Source organism: Agelaius tricolor, unplaced genomic scaffold (genome assembly GCF_023055355.1).
Source record: "Agelaius tricolor isolate 1412-34295 unplaced genomic scaffold, bAgeTri1.0.p SCAF_4, whole genome shotgun sequence".
Lineage (NCBI taxonomy): Eukaryota > Metazoa > Chordata > Aves > Passeriformes > Icteridae > Agelaius > Agelaius tricolor.
The window spans coordinates 2,635,872-2,649,807 of NW_027269264.1; the positions used below are offsets into that span (position 1 = coordinate 2,635,872).

Sequence of the window (13,936 nt, forward strand, 5' to 3'; positions counted from 1 at the left end):
ACTCAATCACATTCAATTCAAAATGTTTGAAAGCCAAGTCCCCAAAACCACACAGGTGTCTTGTAGAGAGTCACTTACATTTAAGTTCACCCAAGAGGCAAAAGTATTAATGCTGCTACATTCCCACATTAACACAACTGAAGTGGTTTACCTTTTGCAAGGCCTGCAAACGCTTGCTAGTAGTGAAGACCAAATAATATATAGCATAAGGAAGATGAACTTGCTTCATGGAACTATGACTAACTATATGGATTAATCTTCTAGAAGTTCTACAGGATTCAGATTTTTTTTCTAAGCTACTAAATTAATTTATTTAATAGAGGAAGCAAGTTTTGAATATCCACTTTCAGATAAATACCTTGGGTTTTGGTCCCCCTGTCTCCACCCAGCACCATGTGAATGTGCTACTGTCCAACAGTTTTGTGAGCTGAGAAAACTACTGAGAACAAAAAGGACCTCTAAAACCTGTGCAAACTAATCTGCCTGCTCAAGGGGAGCCAGCTATACAGCTGGCTACCCAGGATAGTGTCCAGCCAAGTTTTGAGAAAGTGCAAGGATGGAGACTTCACAGTCCTCTGGGCAACCTATGCCACTGCTCGACCACCCTCATGATAACAAGCCAGTCTTGTCATATGTTTGAAGAGCGTTCCCTGTGTGCTGGTGTTTGCCCACTGCCACCTCTCCTGTCACCGGGCACCAACACGAAGAGTCTGGCCCTCTCTCTCTGGCCATTCAGGTCATCTGTACATATTGAAGAGACGTCCTTGCCCCTTTTCTTCTCGAGGATGAGCGGTCCCGGCTCTCTCAGCCTTTCCACATGCAAGAGATACTCCAGCCCCTTCACCTGGACCCTGCAGGGCGGAGCGGCGAGGGAGCAGCTGCCTCCCCTCCCTTGCCGCTCACGCCGCACCCGCCTCTGCCGCTGCTGCCCCGCAGAGCAGCGCCCGAGTGAGGCAGCAGGTGTCTGGCAGGCTGAGGCCATCCTTCCCGTGCCGAGAGGAGCAGACCAGGGATGGGCTGCGCTGGGCAGGGCACGGCTCCCTCCAGGCCGGCCTTGACAAGGAGGACATGGCTGGGGTGCACAGAGCAGGGCTGGGATGGCTCTACAGGACACGGTTAGCAGGGCAATGCTGGAGAGAGCAGGGCGGGGCAAGGCTGGGCAGAGCTGGGGAGAAGGCTGGCGGGGCAGGACGAGCTGCGCTGGTCAGGGCACGGCTGGGCAGGGCAGGTCGGGGCCGGCATGGGCACGGAGGGCAGAACGGCCCCGGCACACTGATGTCTGCACAGCGCCGCAGCGCAGCCCCTGCTGGCTGCCGGCACTTGGCCTCCCCGAGGCGCGGGCGTGCCCCGCCCCGGCGCACCTCACCGTGTATCCCCGCTCCAGCTCGCTCTCCTCGTATCGGAAGGACGGGATGAACACCTCCATGCCGGCTCCCCTCAGCGCGGCGGCAGCGCCGCCGCCATCTGCACGCCCGTCACGTGACCACGCACCACGTGACATGGGCGGGGCAGGTGGCGGGCTCGGCCCCGCTCCCGCAGCCCCTCGCGCTGCCGGGATGAGGCGGGACAAGGTTCCTCTGGAAAAAACGTGGTTTGAAACAAACGGTGCTCCACAGCGTCGGCTTCTGGTTCAGCCGGAGCTGCAGCCCTACTGCGGAGCACACAAAAAGCGGAGGGGAAAAAAAATTAAATTCCGGAGGGCCGAATTTATCCAGTCCTAAATTCACACCGCAGCTCAAACCTGAATCACTGAATCATTAGGGTGGAAGGGACCTCTGGAGATCACCAAAAGCAACCCCATGCCAACGCAGGGTCACCTAGAGCAGGTGACACAGGAACACATCCAGATGGGTTTGGAGAAAGGGAGAGAGGAAGACTCAGGCCCTCCTGAGCAGCCTGTTCCAGTGCTCTGCCACCCTCAGTGTAAAGTTCTTCCTCAGGCTGTGGTGGAATTTCTTGTGTTGTAGTTTATGTCTATTACTCCTTGTACTACCGCTGGGCACTACTGAAAAGAATCTGGCACCATCCTTTTGGCACCCAACTTTGAGATTAATGAGATCCCCTCTCATTCTTCTGCAGACTAAACAGGTCCAGTTCCCGCAGTCTCTCCTCTCCAGATCCCTTATCATTTTTTGACCTCCACCAGACTCTCTTCAGTAGTACCTCGTCTTTCTGGTACCAACACTAGAATTAAACACAACACTCCAGATGTGGCATCACTGGAACTCCCTCCACCTGTGGGCCACAGTCTTCCCAACGCACCCCAGGACACCATGGGCACAGCCAGCTCATGGCCAGCTTGTCATACACAAGGATTCCCAAATGCTTCTCCACAGAGCTGGTCTCCAGCAGGTCAGCCCCAGCCTGTGCTGTTACTTGGGGTTATTCCTGTATATGTTACTCCTGTGCATGACCCTACATTTGCTCTTACTGAACATCATGCCACTTCTTGCCGCTCAACGCTGCAGTCCACCAAGCCCACTGAATAGCAGCACAGCCTTCTGCTATGACTAGGTCAGTCAATAAACAAATGCAGCACCTTTAGTAGTGCCTGTTGGGAACAGACATGAAATTAAAAGGGGGAAAAAAAGTGGCACTCAGGAAAGTTCCCTGTGTTGTGTGTGTTCCCAAGAAGCCAACTCTTAACTTTGTTATTTAGCAAAGGAAACCATATCATTTCAGAGAACTGTAGGTGATTCCTCACCACTGGAGAAATTAAATAAGACTCCAGAATAGGCAGCTGTTTTGATGGCTTAAAGAATAATGGAGGCAGAAGGTTTCTAAATGCACACGAAGTGAATTTAGGAGGCCAGGCTGTTGGCACAGGCAACTGCTTTGACTTCACGCAAATTTGCCAATTCCAAGCTCCAAACCATTTGGAAGCAAAATGTCAACAAACTGCCACTGTATTAAACAGTGTATCTTAAAACTCACCTTGTGAGTCTGGAGAGTCTCAGGCACTACCTGAGACAACCTCACACTCTCACTGATCTTTTGGAGTAGCTACTGTGATAAATTCATTTTTTTGATGGGTTTGATCTTCACAAGTAGATCCAAGTACAAAAACATACCTCAAAAATGGTCAGAAAACAAATTTATCTGATGTCTGTGGCTTATGCTATGAGCTTTTTGAAATTTATTTTGAAAACTAACTTGTTTCTTTCTAGATTAATAGCATGGGAGAGGGAGAGGGAGAGGGAGAGGGAGGAGAGGGAGAAGGAAACATTACTGTGGTGGGGAAACAGCAGGCCAAAGGCTGACAAACTGAATTTTGACTCGAGCCAACAGAAGCCATGAGAAAACTGACAGCTCTTGAGAACAGAGTTTTGCAGCAGTGAAAAATAACTTGTTTTCCCTGAGAAAGAGCTGTAAGTCTGTGGAAAACAACCTGGTTCCCCTGAGAAAGAACTCTAGTGCTGTGATAAATACTACCCACCTGTATAAACTGTTTTTACACCGTTAGACAGAAAAATGAAAACTATCTCTCACAAAGAACTTTTCCTGTGTGTACACACCGGGAGTTTGAGTGACCAATAAATACAGGGTAACAACTTGTTACTGACCAGTTGGGGATAGACATGGGATGTTCTTTAAAAACTCTACAAAAGGAGGCACACAAAATAAGCTGAGATTTATCCTTTTCTTCTTTGCACCATAAAAGTGTGTCCTGCATCTTCATCGAGTGCCACAGTGCCACATTACAGGCCCATTTTCCCTCCATATCTCTTTATTTTACTGAAAGGTAAATTTAATTATATTTTGCTCTAAACAAAGAACTGTGACTTGAAGGATGCAATACAAAGTAGACATCATTTGACTTAAATCAAGAAGACTTAAGCAAACTAACACTATTTTACTTTGTTAAGCTTAAGTGAAGTAACAAACCAAAATTTTTTAATAATTACCTGAAATCAGAGCCAGATATTTCTCAAGCATCTGTTTCTGCACAACACTGCTCCTGGGCCAGTGTCCTCAACTGCTGACAACCAGCAGGACAGTCCCAGCACTGCTCTGTGGTAGTAGTGACAAGAGCAATGTTTCCAGCCCCCGTGTGTTCTCCATCATGTCCTTTTACTGAAAGGTGTGTATGAAATCCCATTCCCCCATAAAGCACCCTCTGATAAAGATATTACAACAGTCCCAAGGAAAGATTAGCCATATGATAATAGTCTTATCACTCTAGTAAACGTGGGCATACTAGGTAAAAATTACCATGCTATCATTACTGTTACTTTCTGGTTAAGAATCCAGTCTTTAGATGTAGTTTCTGTTCTCCCTCTAATAAAAACCAGAGGGATAAGTCTTAGGACACCACTTGTGCCATAATGGATTTACGCTGAGAAGTCAGTAGAAGAATTTCAGAGGAGCACTGTTTGTGGCTGTTTGCAACCTAATAAGCAGTAATTTCAAAAAGGTACTTTTCTCTTTAATATAACTTATTAACAAAGAAACGTTTTAGACATTAATCTGGTTTCAAATTCAATAGAATATAATGGAAATTTTGACTGTGCATCAGCCAAGAGGAACAAGGAAGATTACATGGTGAGCTGAATTCAAATTCGTCAATATGTTTTGGAATGTTAAATACTTAATTTACACAATATATCATCATTAGTTGGCTAATCTTTAGAGTTACATCTGAAGAAAGAAAAAGGATTTCTTCCCATGGCTGGCTGGCCAAGATTGTCTTTCTGTCTAACACACCAAAGATCAAAAATTTAAGAAACATTAGTTCATACAATGCTATCAAAGTGTGTTCAAAATCATCCAGGTCTTTAAAAGCTAACTGCACAGATGTTACAATAATTGTTCCCACAAAACACAAAGCAAGGTGAAAATACTTCAAATGTAGCTTGACTTGAACTGGCATAACATGCATTAAAATTATGTTAGTAATCCTAAAAGTGAAACTGTAAAATGGTTGAACTCTACTGCTAACAGTGACATAGACTGTCTTCAAATTCATCTGTTGAGCAGACTCTCAAAAGTACTCTAGGAAGTGTTGGTCTTCAGTGCTGGGTGTTGTGGCACCTATCAATATCTTGGGTTTTATTCTTAAATTACCTTGATCCAGAATATAAAATTAATTCATAATATACTGTAACTCCAGCTGTAACTATTCCCTGTGATCAGATTCTACCTAAACGTCCATAATTACAGAAACTAGGAACCATCAATCTGCCCCTTTACTGGCCACTTCTGTGTTTATTTTTTTTCCAAAAGAATCACTATGCAATTCCTCTTACAGGGAGGGGGAATTTAGCATCCATCATGTTAGAATGATTCACAGGAGAGAAAAAGGAATAATTGCAGGCAAATCTGAAAGATCACTTTCCAGTAATTCTCAAGATTCAAGGACTTTCTGAATGGCTAATTTCCAGAATAGAAGTAGGCAAAGAAACCCATACAAAAATTCTCAGTGATAAGTAAAATACACATCAAAACAAGAGGCCAGATCAAAAAATAGTCCTTAATTAGATCACAATCTAAATTTTCAATTTTTCAATTGCTAAAAAACTAATTTTAAGTCAACTCACAAAATTAAACCACAGATAAATTATCTCTAGTCTTTTCTTGCCCTTCCATTTCCATTGCATATTTCTTTAATTTTAGCTTGCATATGAATATCCTAGGACAGGTCTGCCTACACTGCTTTGTGTACTCTTCTTTCTTAATAAGAGAAAAAAAATTTGGATTATTTTTTACCCCTCTCCTTTGTTAATCATTTCCTCACTGATCTGGGGAGGGGGAGGGGAAAGGGAAGGAATGACTTCACCAGTACAGTCCAAAGATTACTAACAAGTTACAACCACTGCAATTACTATTATTGATTCAACTATGGAAGACAAGAATTTTAAAAGAAGAATCGTCCAAGCAGGTAACAAGTAACATTCTGAACAACCTGAAAATTCAGCTTCTAACCTGCTAAAATATTGCCTTTTTTCCCCCACATTTGTAATAGACTCATATTTTGCCACAAATTAAGATTATTACATAGCCTGTTCTACACTACAGTGGAAGGAGAGAAAAAAATATAACCCCAATGGGGTTTTGTTTCTATTTTTTTTTCCTTGAGACAATCATTTCACTGTACACATAATTTTAGTAGATGTTGCCTGTTCTCTTAAATGTACAGGACCTACCAGCCAGCAGCTCATCTCCACAGTTTGAAAGAAAGGGACGTATTTGGGACATGAACTCCACAGAAGCTGAAACAAATTCCCATATGACGCTTTCAGAGGGAAATAACTTAGGAGAGGTAGAAGAAAGAATAATTGATAGGGAAGCAGAATATTCTGTTTTAAAAGGGATACTGATGAAAGAATTACAGACTTACTGTACACTGAACATCAGCTTAAGAAAGAAATAACAATGTCTTCAATTTGAGTCACTTTATGTTATTTACATTTAATTTAAAAAGGATGATGGACATGATGAATAGAAGAATTTGTTGCAAATATCTGCATTCTATTTTAACCTAAAAAGTAAACTAGAATTCAGTAGCACCTTGTCTTTCATACAGTATTCCAAATACAGTTCATCATTTTGCAAACATTTACTTTTTGCTTATGCTAGTGATTCTTCAGTGGTACATTGGCTTGTAGTTTTAATGAAATGCACACTTAAATTTAGTACAATAGCTAGTAGTGAGGTCCACAGAGGAAAGAGTTCAGTAATAGAGTCCATTCACTTGGGTTGAGAAATTTTTCTGCTAATACAGATGTTAGTCACATGAGGAAAGACGGTAACCAGATCCCCAATCTTCACAATGCAGGGGAAGAAAAACAAAATAAATTTCCATATCACAGGATATTTTGAGTTGAAAGAGACCCGCAAAGATCATGAAGTCCAACTCTTAAATGAATCACCCACCTGGGACTTGAATCCAGAGCCTTGGCATTATCAGCCAATTGAGCCAATCTCAGGATCATTAATGGCTTCTTGAAACAGCAAGAGTTTTATGCTAGCCAAATGTAACAGCTGATCTGGATATTCTGCTCAAGCTAACCTTGTGATGAAAAAAAACCCCTGGAATCTTTTGTATTAGTAACTAACCCTGTGTGACAGTGAACTCCAGATATGCCATTATCTTTCTGTTCCCCAAAAGGCTTCTGGTTTTGAGAAAAACTTGCACAACTCATTCTTGTTTTCAGTTGACTGGTATGGACAGCCACACTAATCCTTGCTAGCAGACTTTCTTATTCTCTTGTCACAAGAGAAGAAAAGTGATCCATCATTCAAATGAATTGTAACCCTGATGGAAGCAAAAAGAGATCAAGAGCTAAGAAAGCTGGGCACTTAAGAGAAAAAAAGAAAAAATAAATAAAGAAAAAAGAAAAAAAAATCATGAAAGGATATGTTCACCTATTTTGACCTTGCCATGTCCAAACTGAGTCTTTTAGTTCTGGAAATATCAATTTCAGTGTAAGCAATATATATTATGAGCAGTAAGTTTAATACTGAGCTGTTGGTCAATTTTAATGAGCAGCAAGTAAGCCAGCATTAAGTACATTGTAACACTTTACAGAGTCTTATGCCTAGATCAGTTTCTTCATCATAAATCTCCTGCATACTTGAGCTCTTCAAAAGGCAGTTTTAAGATCAATGATGGAACAAACACTGATGCATAAGGGTATTATTCACTTAAGGCTTTGGCATTTAACCATTTAAAAAGAAGCTTAATTTAGGCTTGATAAATTTTGGTGAGGGTTTTCTGTTCTAGTTCCCTTGAAAACTCCTCGAAATACTGAATTAAGAGAGGTATGTAGAGAAACAATAGCAAATACTAATCAAGTTTACACTAACTTTATTGTAAAAATAGAGTATGACCTTCCAGTTGAATCGAGGTTTCCATTCTGTTCAGAAATGGTATTATGTGCTCTTTTATATTTGACCCCAAACAATACAAATTCATGTGTTTATCCTGCAGTCTTATGATTAGCTGAAAGGAACAGCTTCTCTTGCTTTTTTATGTGAGTATATTTGCCTAAAATTTGTTAACATTAATACTAATATATCAACAAACTCAGTATGTTATTAAAATGATAGGACATCACATCTTACATTAATATTGTGTATTTCAGAAAAATGTTTACATGCTCTGATTTCTTGCAAAAGGTATAACCAGTCCCTTCAAATATATTTTCTACTGAAGAAAATCCAAACAGAATACTAGCTCTTACAATTATTAATAATACATTCAGCTGAATGTAATAAATGTAATGTAATAAAACATTCAGCTGAATTACCCACTTTTCTTCCTCAACTATTACCAGAATTACTGCAAGATGGTTTTTTTTTTTATTTTTGTATCCTGAGATGACAACTGAATACAACTGATGCAGTGTGTCAGTCCAGTAAGACATCAGTGTTTGACCAAGCAGGTGATTTTAATTCTGCAGAAGCTTTGTAAAAACTTGAAGAAGATTTCAGTTTATATCTGTCTGTTGCCCAAGCATGTCTTTTGACCCTATGAGTACTAACACAGTAGAATTTGCCAGTGATAACTTCAAGTGAAAAGAACAAATCTGTAACAAAGAGATTTACAGTTTAAACAAGAACAATTTACCACGGGCAATTGTTTGTGCATCTTTAATACCTTCTCCATCACTCTTTGCAAAATGTTGGGTTTGCCCTGGATACATCTTAATTTGCTCTAGACAATACTCCTAATAACACCAGCAGGTATCAACAGACACAAGCACAGAGTATTTAACATTTCACAAGGTACATCCCTTTATTATTGTAATCACAAAAACATGATTTTGTACAGGAATGTTTAAGTGAACATTAATCAATGCAATTAAATTTGTTTCATAAAGATCAGGTAAACATACTACAGAACATTGTGTTGTAGAGAACAAAAATATCAGCTTTCAGGCCTTGCAGTGCACGTTTTAGTGCAAGGATTAAGACACAATAGTGTTCAATTCAGCAATGTATTGCAGAACATCATACCACAGTCCACTTCAAAGAGGGTCAGGACATGCAGCTTGTTAATAAAATGCTGTGGTATATAAAAAAAGCCACATGTTAATTCATAAAATATATAGTGGTTTATTTGGATGATTTAAAGTGATTTCACTGTGGAATTTAGTTTTATCCAGGACAAACATCCAGAGTGTCTTGTCAATTGGAATATTCTTCTTCTAGGCAATGGCTTTGGCTTCAGGTAGGAATGCCTCCCAGTATTTTATTAGCTTGAAGAGAAGGGAAAATCACTCATTAGGTACTAAATGTTGAAAACCACCCTGCATACCTACCTCCTCTTGCAGTAAACTTGCCTCCATGAGACAAAGTAAGAATGCAGGTACTTATTCATTAATATTTTTACATAGTGCAAGAAAAAACACAAGTATTAAATACACAAATCTCCTCATAACTATGGATATGTTGCCACATGCTGAACACAATGTTATAGAATAAAAGGATACAGATTTTTTTGAAAGATCAGTCACTTCTTACCACTTAAGACACTGTTTTTCCGGTTTTTTAAATTAAACAAAGCTGGAGGGTTCTATTCCTGCCATGAGCAGAAAAAAGAGCCTGGACTTTTTCTAGTATTCTTTCTAACAAGACCCACTTCTCAGACACTGAAAACTGTTTTAATACTTTCCAATATTCAATATTTAATACTTTCCAATATTCAATATCCAATAATATTCTATATTTTTAAAAAAGAGCAATAAACATTTAAGAATCCAAGTCTCTTCAGTAAGTGTAAGTACATATTGATTACAATTTACTCCAATCTCTAAGTAAAAGTACTAATTCAGTTTGAGAAGATAACAAGATAACCCTCTGCTTGCCCATATCCCTAAGGGAACTTCTCCGTTGCTTCACTGAATTACAGTTCTGCATGGGTTGGGAAACTGCAATCATCAAGTCATTCACCAATAGGGCACAGACTAGTAGCTCTGGATGTTTTAGAAACAGCTGTGCTTAAAGCCCATATTTTTCTAACTAACCTAATACAGCATGTATTATTTATTAACATGTACAAAGCTTAAAATTTATCTTACCTGCTGTTGTGTTTGCACTAACGACTCTAAGTACTCGGTAATAACAGTTTTAAAGTCTTTCACTCGTTCCCTCTGTTAATAAATAAATTATGGCGTATTAACTTCTTAACAAATTTTACTTATAATGTTAATATTATGTACAGTAGAGCTCTCATTTACTTGGAAAAAATTATACATGCCTCAAATCTTCCCACTTCCTTGCGAATGGTTTTGGAGATCTGTTCAAAATCTTTTTCCCCTTGCTGAACTTTTGTCTCCCACTGGCAAAGGAAAGACATACAGAGGTAAGATTTTGTGTTGTCCATTCAGTCTACCTGCAATTTTTTTAGCACACTGATAGTCACTTAAGAGCTAAAAGGACCTATTTGATTGTTTTGGCTTATTTAAAAGAAAATCTTACAGTAACAATTTCAGCTTTGTGTTATAGGATGTCATCAGATCAGTTACAACAAAGGTATCTTTAAGCCAATGCTATCTGTAGATAAAATGTAAAAATATCTTAGTACAGGGAACTGTACTAAGCTATTAAAAACATTTAACAACATTTAAAAAATATTCGTTAGAAAACAAAATGGATCTCAAAGACTTTACTTACTATTCCCTTTACAAACTTCATACAAAGGAACCTAAACCTGTCCAATCAAGCTTGGAAAAGTCTCAAGTTAGTTCCCCATACTTTCCTAATTCCAGAAGAGATGAGTAAACCTTCATCTCTGCCTCTGGTCAAGTATTTGATTATTGCTATCACATTTCTGTTGCAAATGACAAGCCTCTGAGGATGTGCTTATCTGCTTTCCAAAGCACAAGCCTTCTTTTTCAGTGGCAACTGTTTTCACAGAAAGCTGGACTAGAAACATTACTGCAGGTAAGAAGATCACTAGACGAAAATTCAGAGGAAGAGATGTTTGTTATGGGTTTATACCATATTGGGAACATTGCATTCCTGTAACAATATATGACACCAGATTGTTTCTCCTGGCTGCTGTGAAAAGAATCCAGCTAGACAAGAAGGATCATCAGCATCTACGTGGCCCTGTAACTGCTTTTACACACCTATTACATTGTTGAGTTGGTTGGGTAGATAAACCGAGAGCCCCACAGCAGGCGAGCAGTTCTTTGAAATGCAACCGTATCTGTTCATCTCAACATATTAACTGAGAACGAATACATTCAGTAACATTTATCTTCATCATAAAAAAGCAGCAGGGAAGCAACATGCTTCAATGTAGCATCTGCCTGTTAGCAATCCAGTGGTGCTACTTATTTCACAAAAGTATTTTGTGATGCAGTGTCAAGTTTCTACTGTGGTATGAGATAAACATCATCTATGTTCCAATAAACATCTCCATATTTATATTTTTAGTATATATTTATTCACAGTTCCCTGACTGCCCTTTTAGATATACATTATGAAGCCTTTTAGTAAGTCATAATAGTATCTTCTTGGAAGATCAGCCTGAACAGTTAGTTAGTAACTAAATAGTATAAAAAACAGTTTAGGATTGCCCATACCTTCCTACCACGTCAAACAGAGGTGCCTGAGATTTCTGTGAAAGCTTCTATAGGCCTAATGAATTCTACATTTCAGTTTCATCATGCCCAGGTCCTATGTGAATTTTTATTGGGTAACAGTTTGCCATTTTATAGTATCTGACAACGAGAAATTTCTTATTCAATAAGATATCTCTAGGACCATCCATTGTCCTTTTACCCACAAAAACCAACTGAGTCATGGATGATGCTCAAGCTGCTTAGGCTTCCACTTTGCAATTCTTCTGCCAGCGGGTCCACTATTACAGAATTCAGCAATTCTGAACACATTTCAGTTCCAGTGAGATTTTCAACTGGCACACTCAAACTGTGGGTTTACTAAATATGTTCTCTAGTTATCCAATAATGCAGGAAAAATAATTCCTTGAGAAAAAAGCAATTGCTTTAATATTGGGACTGAGAAACAACCACTATTTCCCACTGCTACCAGTAATCAGGAAATTTATTGTGCATCAGTAGAGGCAATCAACAAGAATGTGGTCACACAAGAGTAATTGTAGGTTTTCTCAGTAAACAAAGGACTTCTTTAAGGAAAAGAAAATCAAGTTAATGAGTAATTTAATTACGGTATGTGAAATATATCAAAGGGCAAAAAGAACAAAGGAGCATGTGGTTAGTGACCAATGACGAAGCCAAACAAAGCAACTGTGTAAAAGAGCTTGAAATCCGCAATAACATTCTTCCATTATTTAATGGGAGAGCACTAGAGCATACTCAGAATGCATTAGTGTTAAATAATTAAGTTGTCCTACCTCTTCAATTTCCTTAGTGAAGCATGATAGAAAAAGTGTATAAATTATGACACTTCAACATGTTAGATTTATTTTTACTGAAATTACACCATATATACATGCACATATATATGGGTAGAAAAGCTGCATATTTAAGCAAAACATAGGAATAGCTCTCTATTAGCTGTCTTTGCTGGATTTACCCAGTCAGCTAGAAACCAAGAAAGGCTCCTCTGCCTATCCAAGTGAGCTGTTAGCAGTTAAAAGCATCAACTTGTCCATGTTCCCTCCCTCCCATCTCCCAGACTGTAGAGACAGTATTAACTGTCTTACAGATCTTAAAATGAGTAAAAATTGCACACATTTAGTGTTTTAAGTAAATTACTTTTAAAAGTTTCAGTAAATATTGGAAACAGCAAGTAAGTGATTTGTAAACAAAAATGGTATAAAGCAGCATTAATGCAGAATGAATGAACTGATGCAGAAAGTCTGACCTCCAAAATAATGTTTGATAACATTACCTCTTTTATCTCATCTTTAGCTTGCTGTAATTTATCAGGTTTGTTGGCTAGTTGGAGCTTTGCTTCAGCTTCACGTTTTTTTTGTAAAGTGACCTGAGCATCTTGCCACTTCTGCCAGCACTTCATTCGATGGTCAAACACACCCTGTGAGAATAGACAAACTTCTTGAACAACTGGAATTGTTAGGCCTATCTAAATTCTCAGTAGAAAAAAAAATAATTCTAGCATAAAGCTAAAACAAGTAGTATACTCAAAGAAACCTTAGCGTGTCTACCATGTATTGCATTTCACTTGACATCGTGCTTGCACAGTTCAATACCTTCCACAAATGACAGGCTGTTCAAGAACCCTTTTCATAGCAGACACTTTAGTGCTCCAAATCATTTTATGTCCCTCATTTTATCAAAGCACTACCAAAACAACCACTATGAAGTGCTCTATCATGCAAACAATTCTTTAACTGCAGATACTAGCAAACTGTTCATGCATATGTATTACACGCATTTTCAGCAACACATTTATGTTAGCAACAGACTAAGGCAGCAGAAGTGAAGTACGCATTTAAAAAAAAAAAAGAGAAACAAAGTCAAAAGAAAAATATGTACTTCCAACAACCTGATAAGTTCAAAGGTATTTCTGAAAGAAATTCACAGATACCTGTTCTTATGTCTAAACATAATCATGCTGTGCAGCATAGCTTACACTTAAATTGAATATTTTTTTAAATGACATGTAGATCCACAAACTGGGGTTTTTTCTTATTTAAAGACATTACTGGCTATCTACTAAATATAGAATACCAAATTATGGTCTTCCATATTTATGTATGCTTACATAACAGTAAGTAATCTGAAATAAACAGGTGTTGTATGCTTAGACACAGTACAGTACAGTATCCCCAAATACTGTACAATATCAGTATTGCTCAAAGTAGATTTCCATTTTTTCTGGATCTAACCACTCCATTCACAACTTTGATCACAGCCATTTTTATCACTGGAATAACTCATGAGTGCTTTCACTTTACCCCGCTAGAACACCAGGCAAAAACTTAATTGTGTTACATGAGCAAACGCACACATTCATTTACCCTAAACCTATATGCTGAGGA

The 13,936-nt window shown here is 38.9% G+C and overlaps 2 protein-coding genes across 8 annotated transcripts in view; both read right to left on the reverse strand.

Annotated features, from left to right (window-relative positions):
* SNX24 (sorting nexin 24) overlaps positions 1–1,494 on the reverse strand; it is a 91,603-nt gene extending 90,109 nt beyond the window's left edge. The window contains exon 1 of one of the 2 annotated variants that reach the window (XM_071424366.1): positions 1,367–1,494. In XM_071424366.1, the coding sequence (XP_071280467.1) occupies positions 1,367–1,426 (60 nt within the window). In that variant the 5' untranslated portion in view covers positions 1,427–1,494. The remainder of the gene's footprint in view (positions 1–1,366) is intronic. The other variant, XM_071424367.1, reaches the window with a different exon arrangement.
* A 7,217-nt stretch (positions 1,495–8,711) lies between these two features.
* Positions 8,712–13,936, reverse strand: part of SNX2 (sorting nexin 2) — a 29,915-nt gene continuing 24,690 nt past the window's right edge. For 2 of the 6 annotated variants that reach the window (XR_011678797.1, XR_011678798.1), the window contains 4 exons: positions 12,826–12,969; positions 12,326–12,337; positions 10,023–10,282; positions 8,712–9,200 (listed from right to left, as the gene is read on the reverse strand). Coding sequence is in view for 4 of the 6 variants with exons in the window: in XM_071424371.1 (XP_071280472.1) it covers positions 9,150–9,200; positions 10,023–10,094; positions 10,202–10,282; positions 12,826–12,969 (348 nt within the window). In the remaining 2 variants the exon portion in view is untranslated. The other 4 variants (XM_071424371.1, XM_071424368.1, XM_071424369.1 and 1 more) reach the window with 4 other exon arrangements.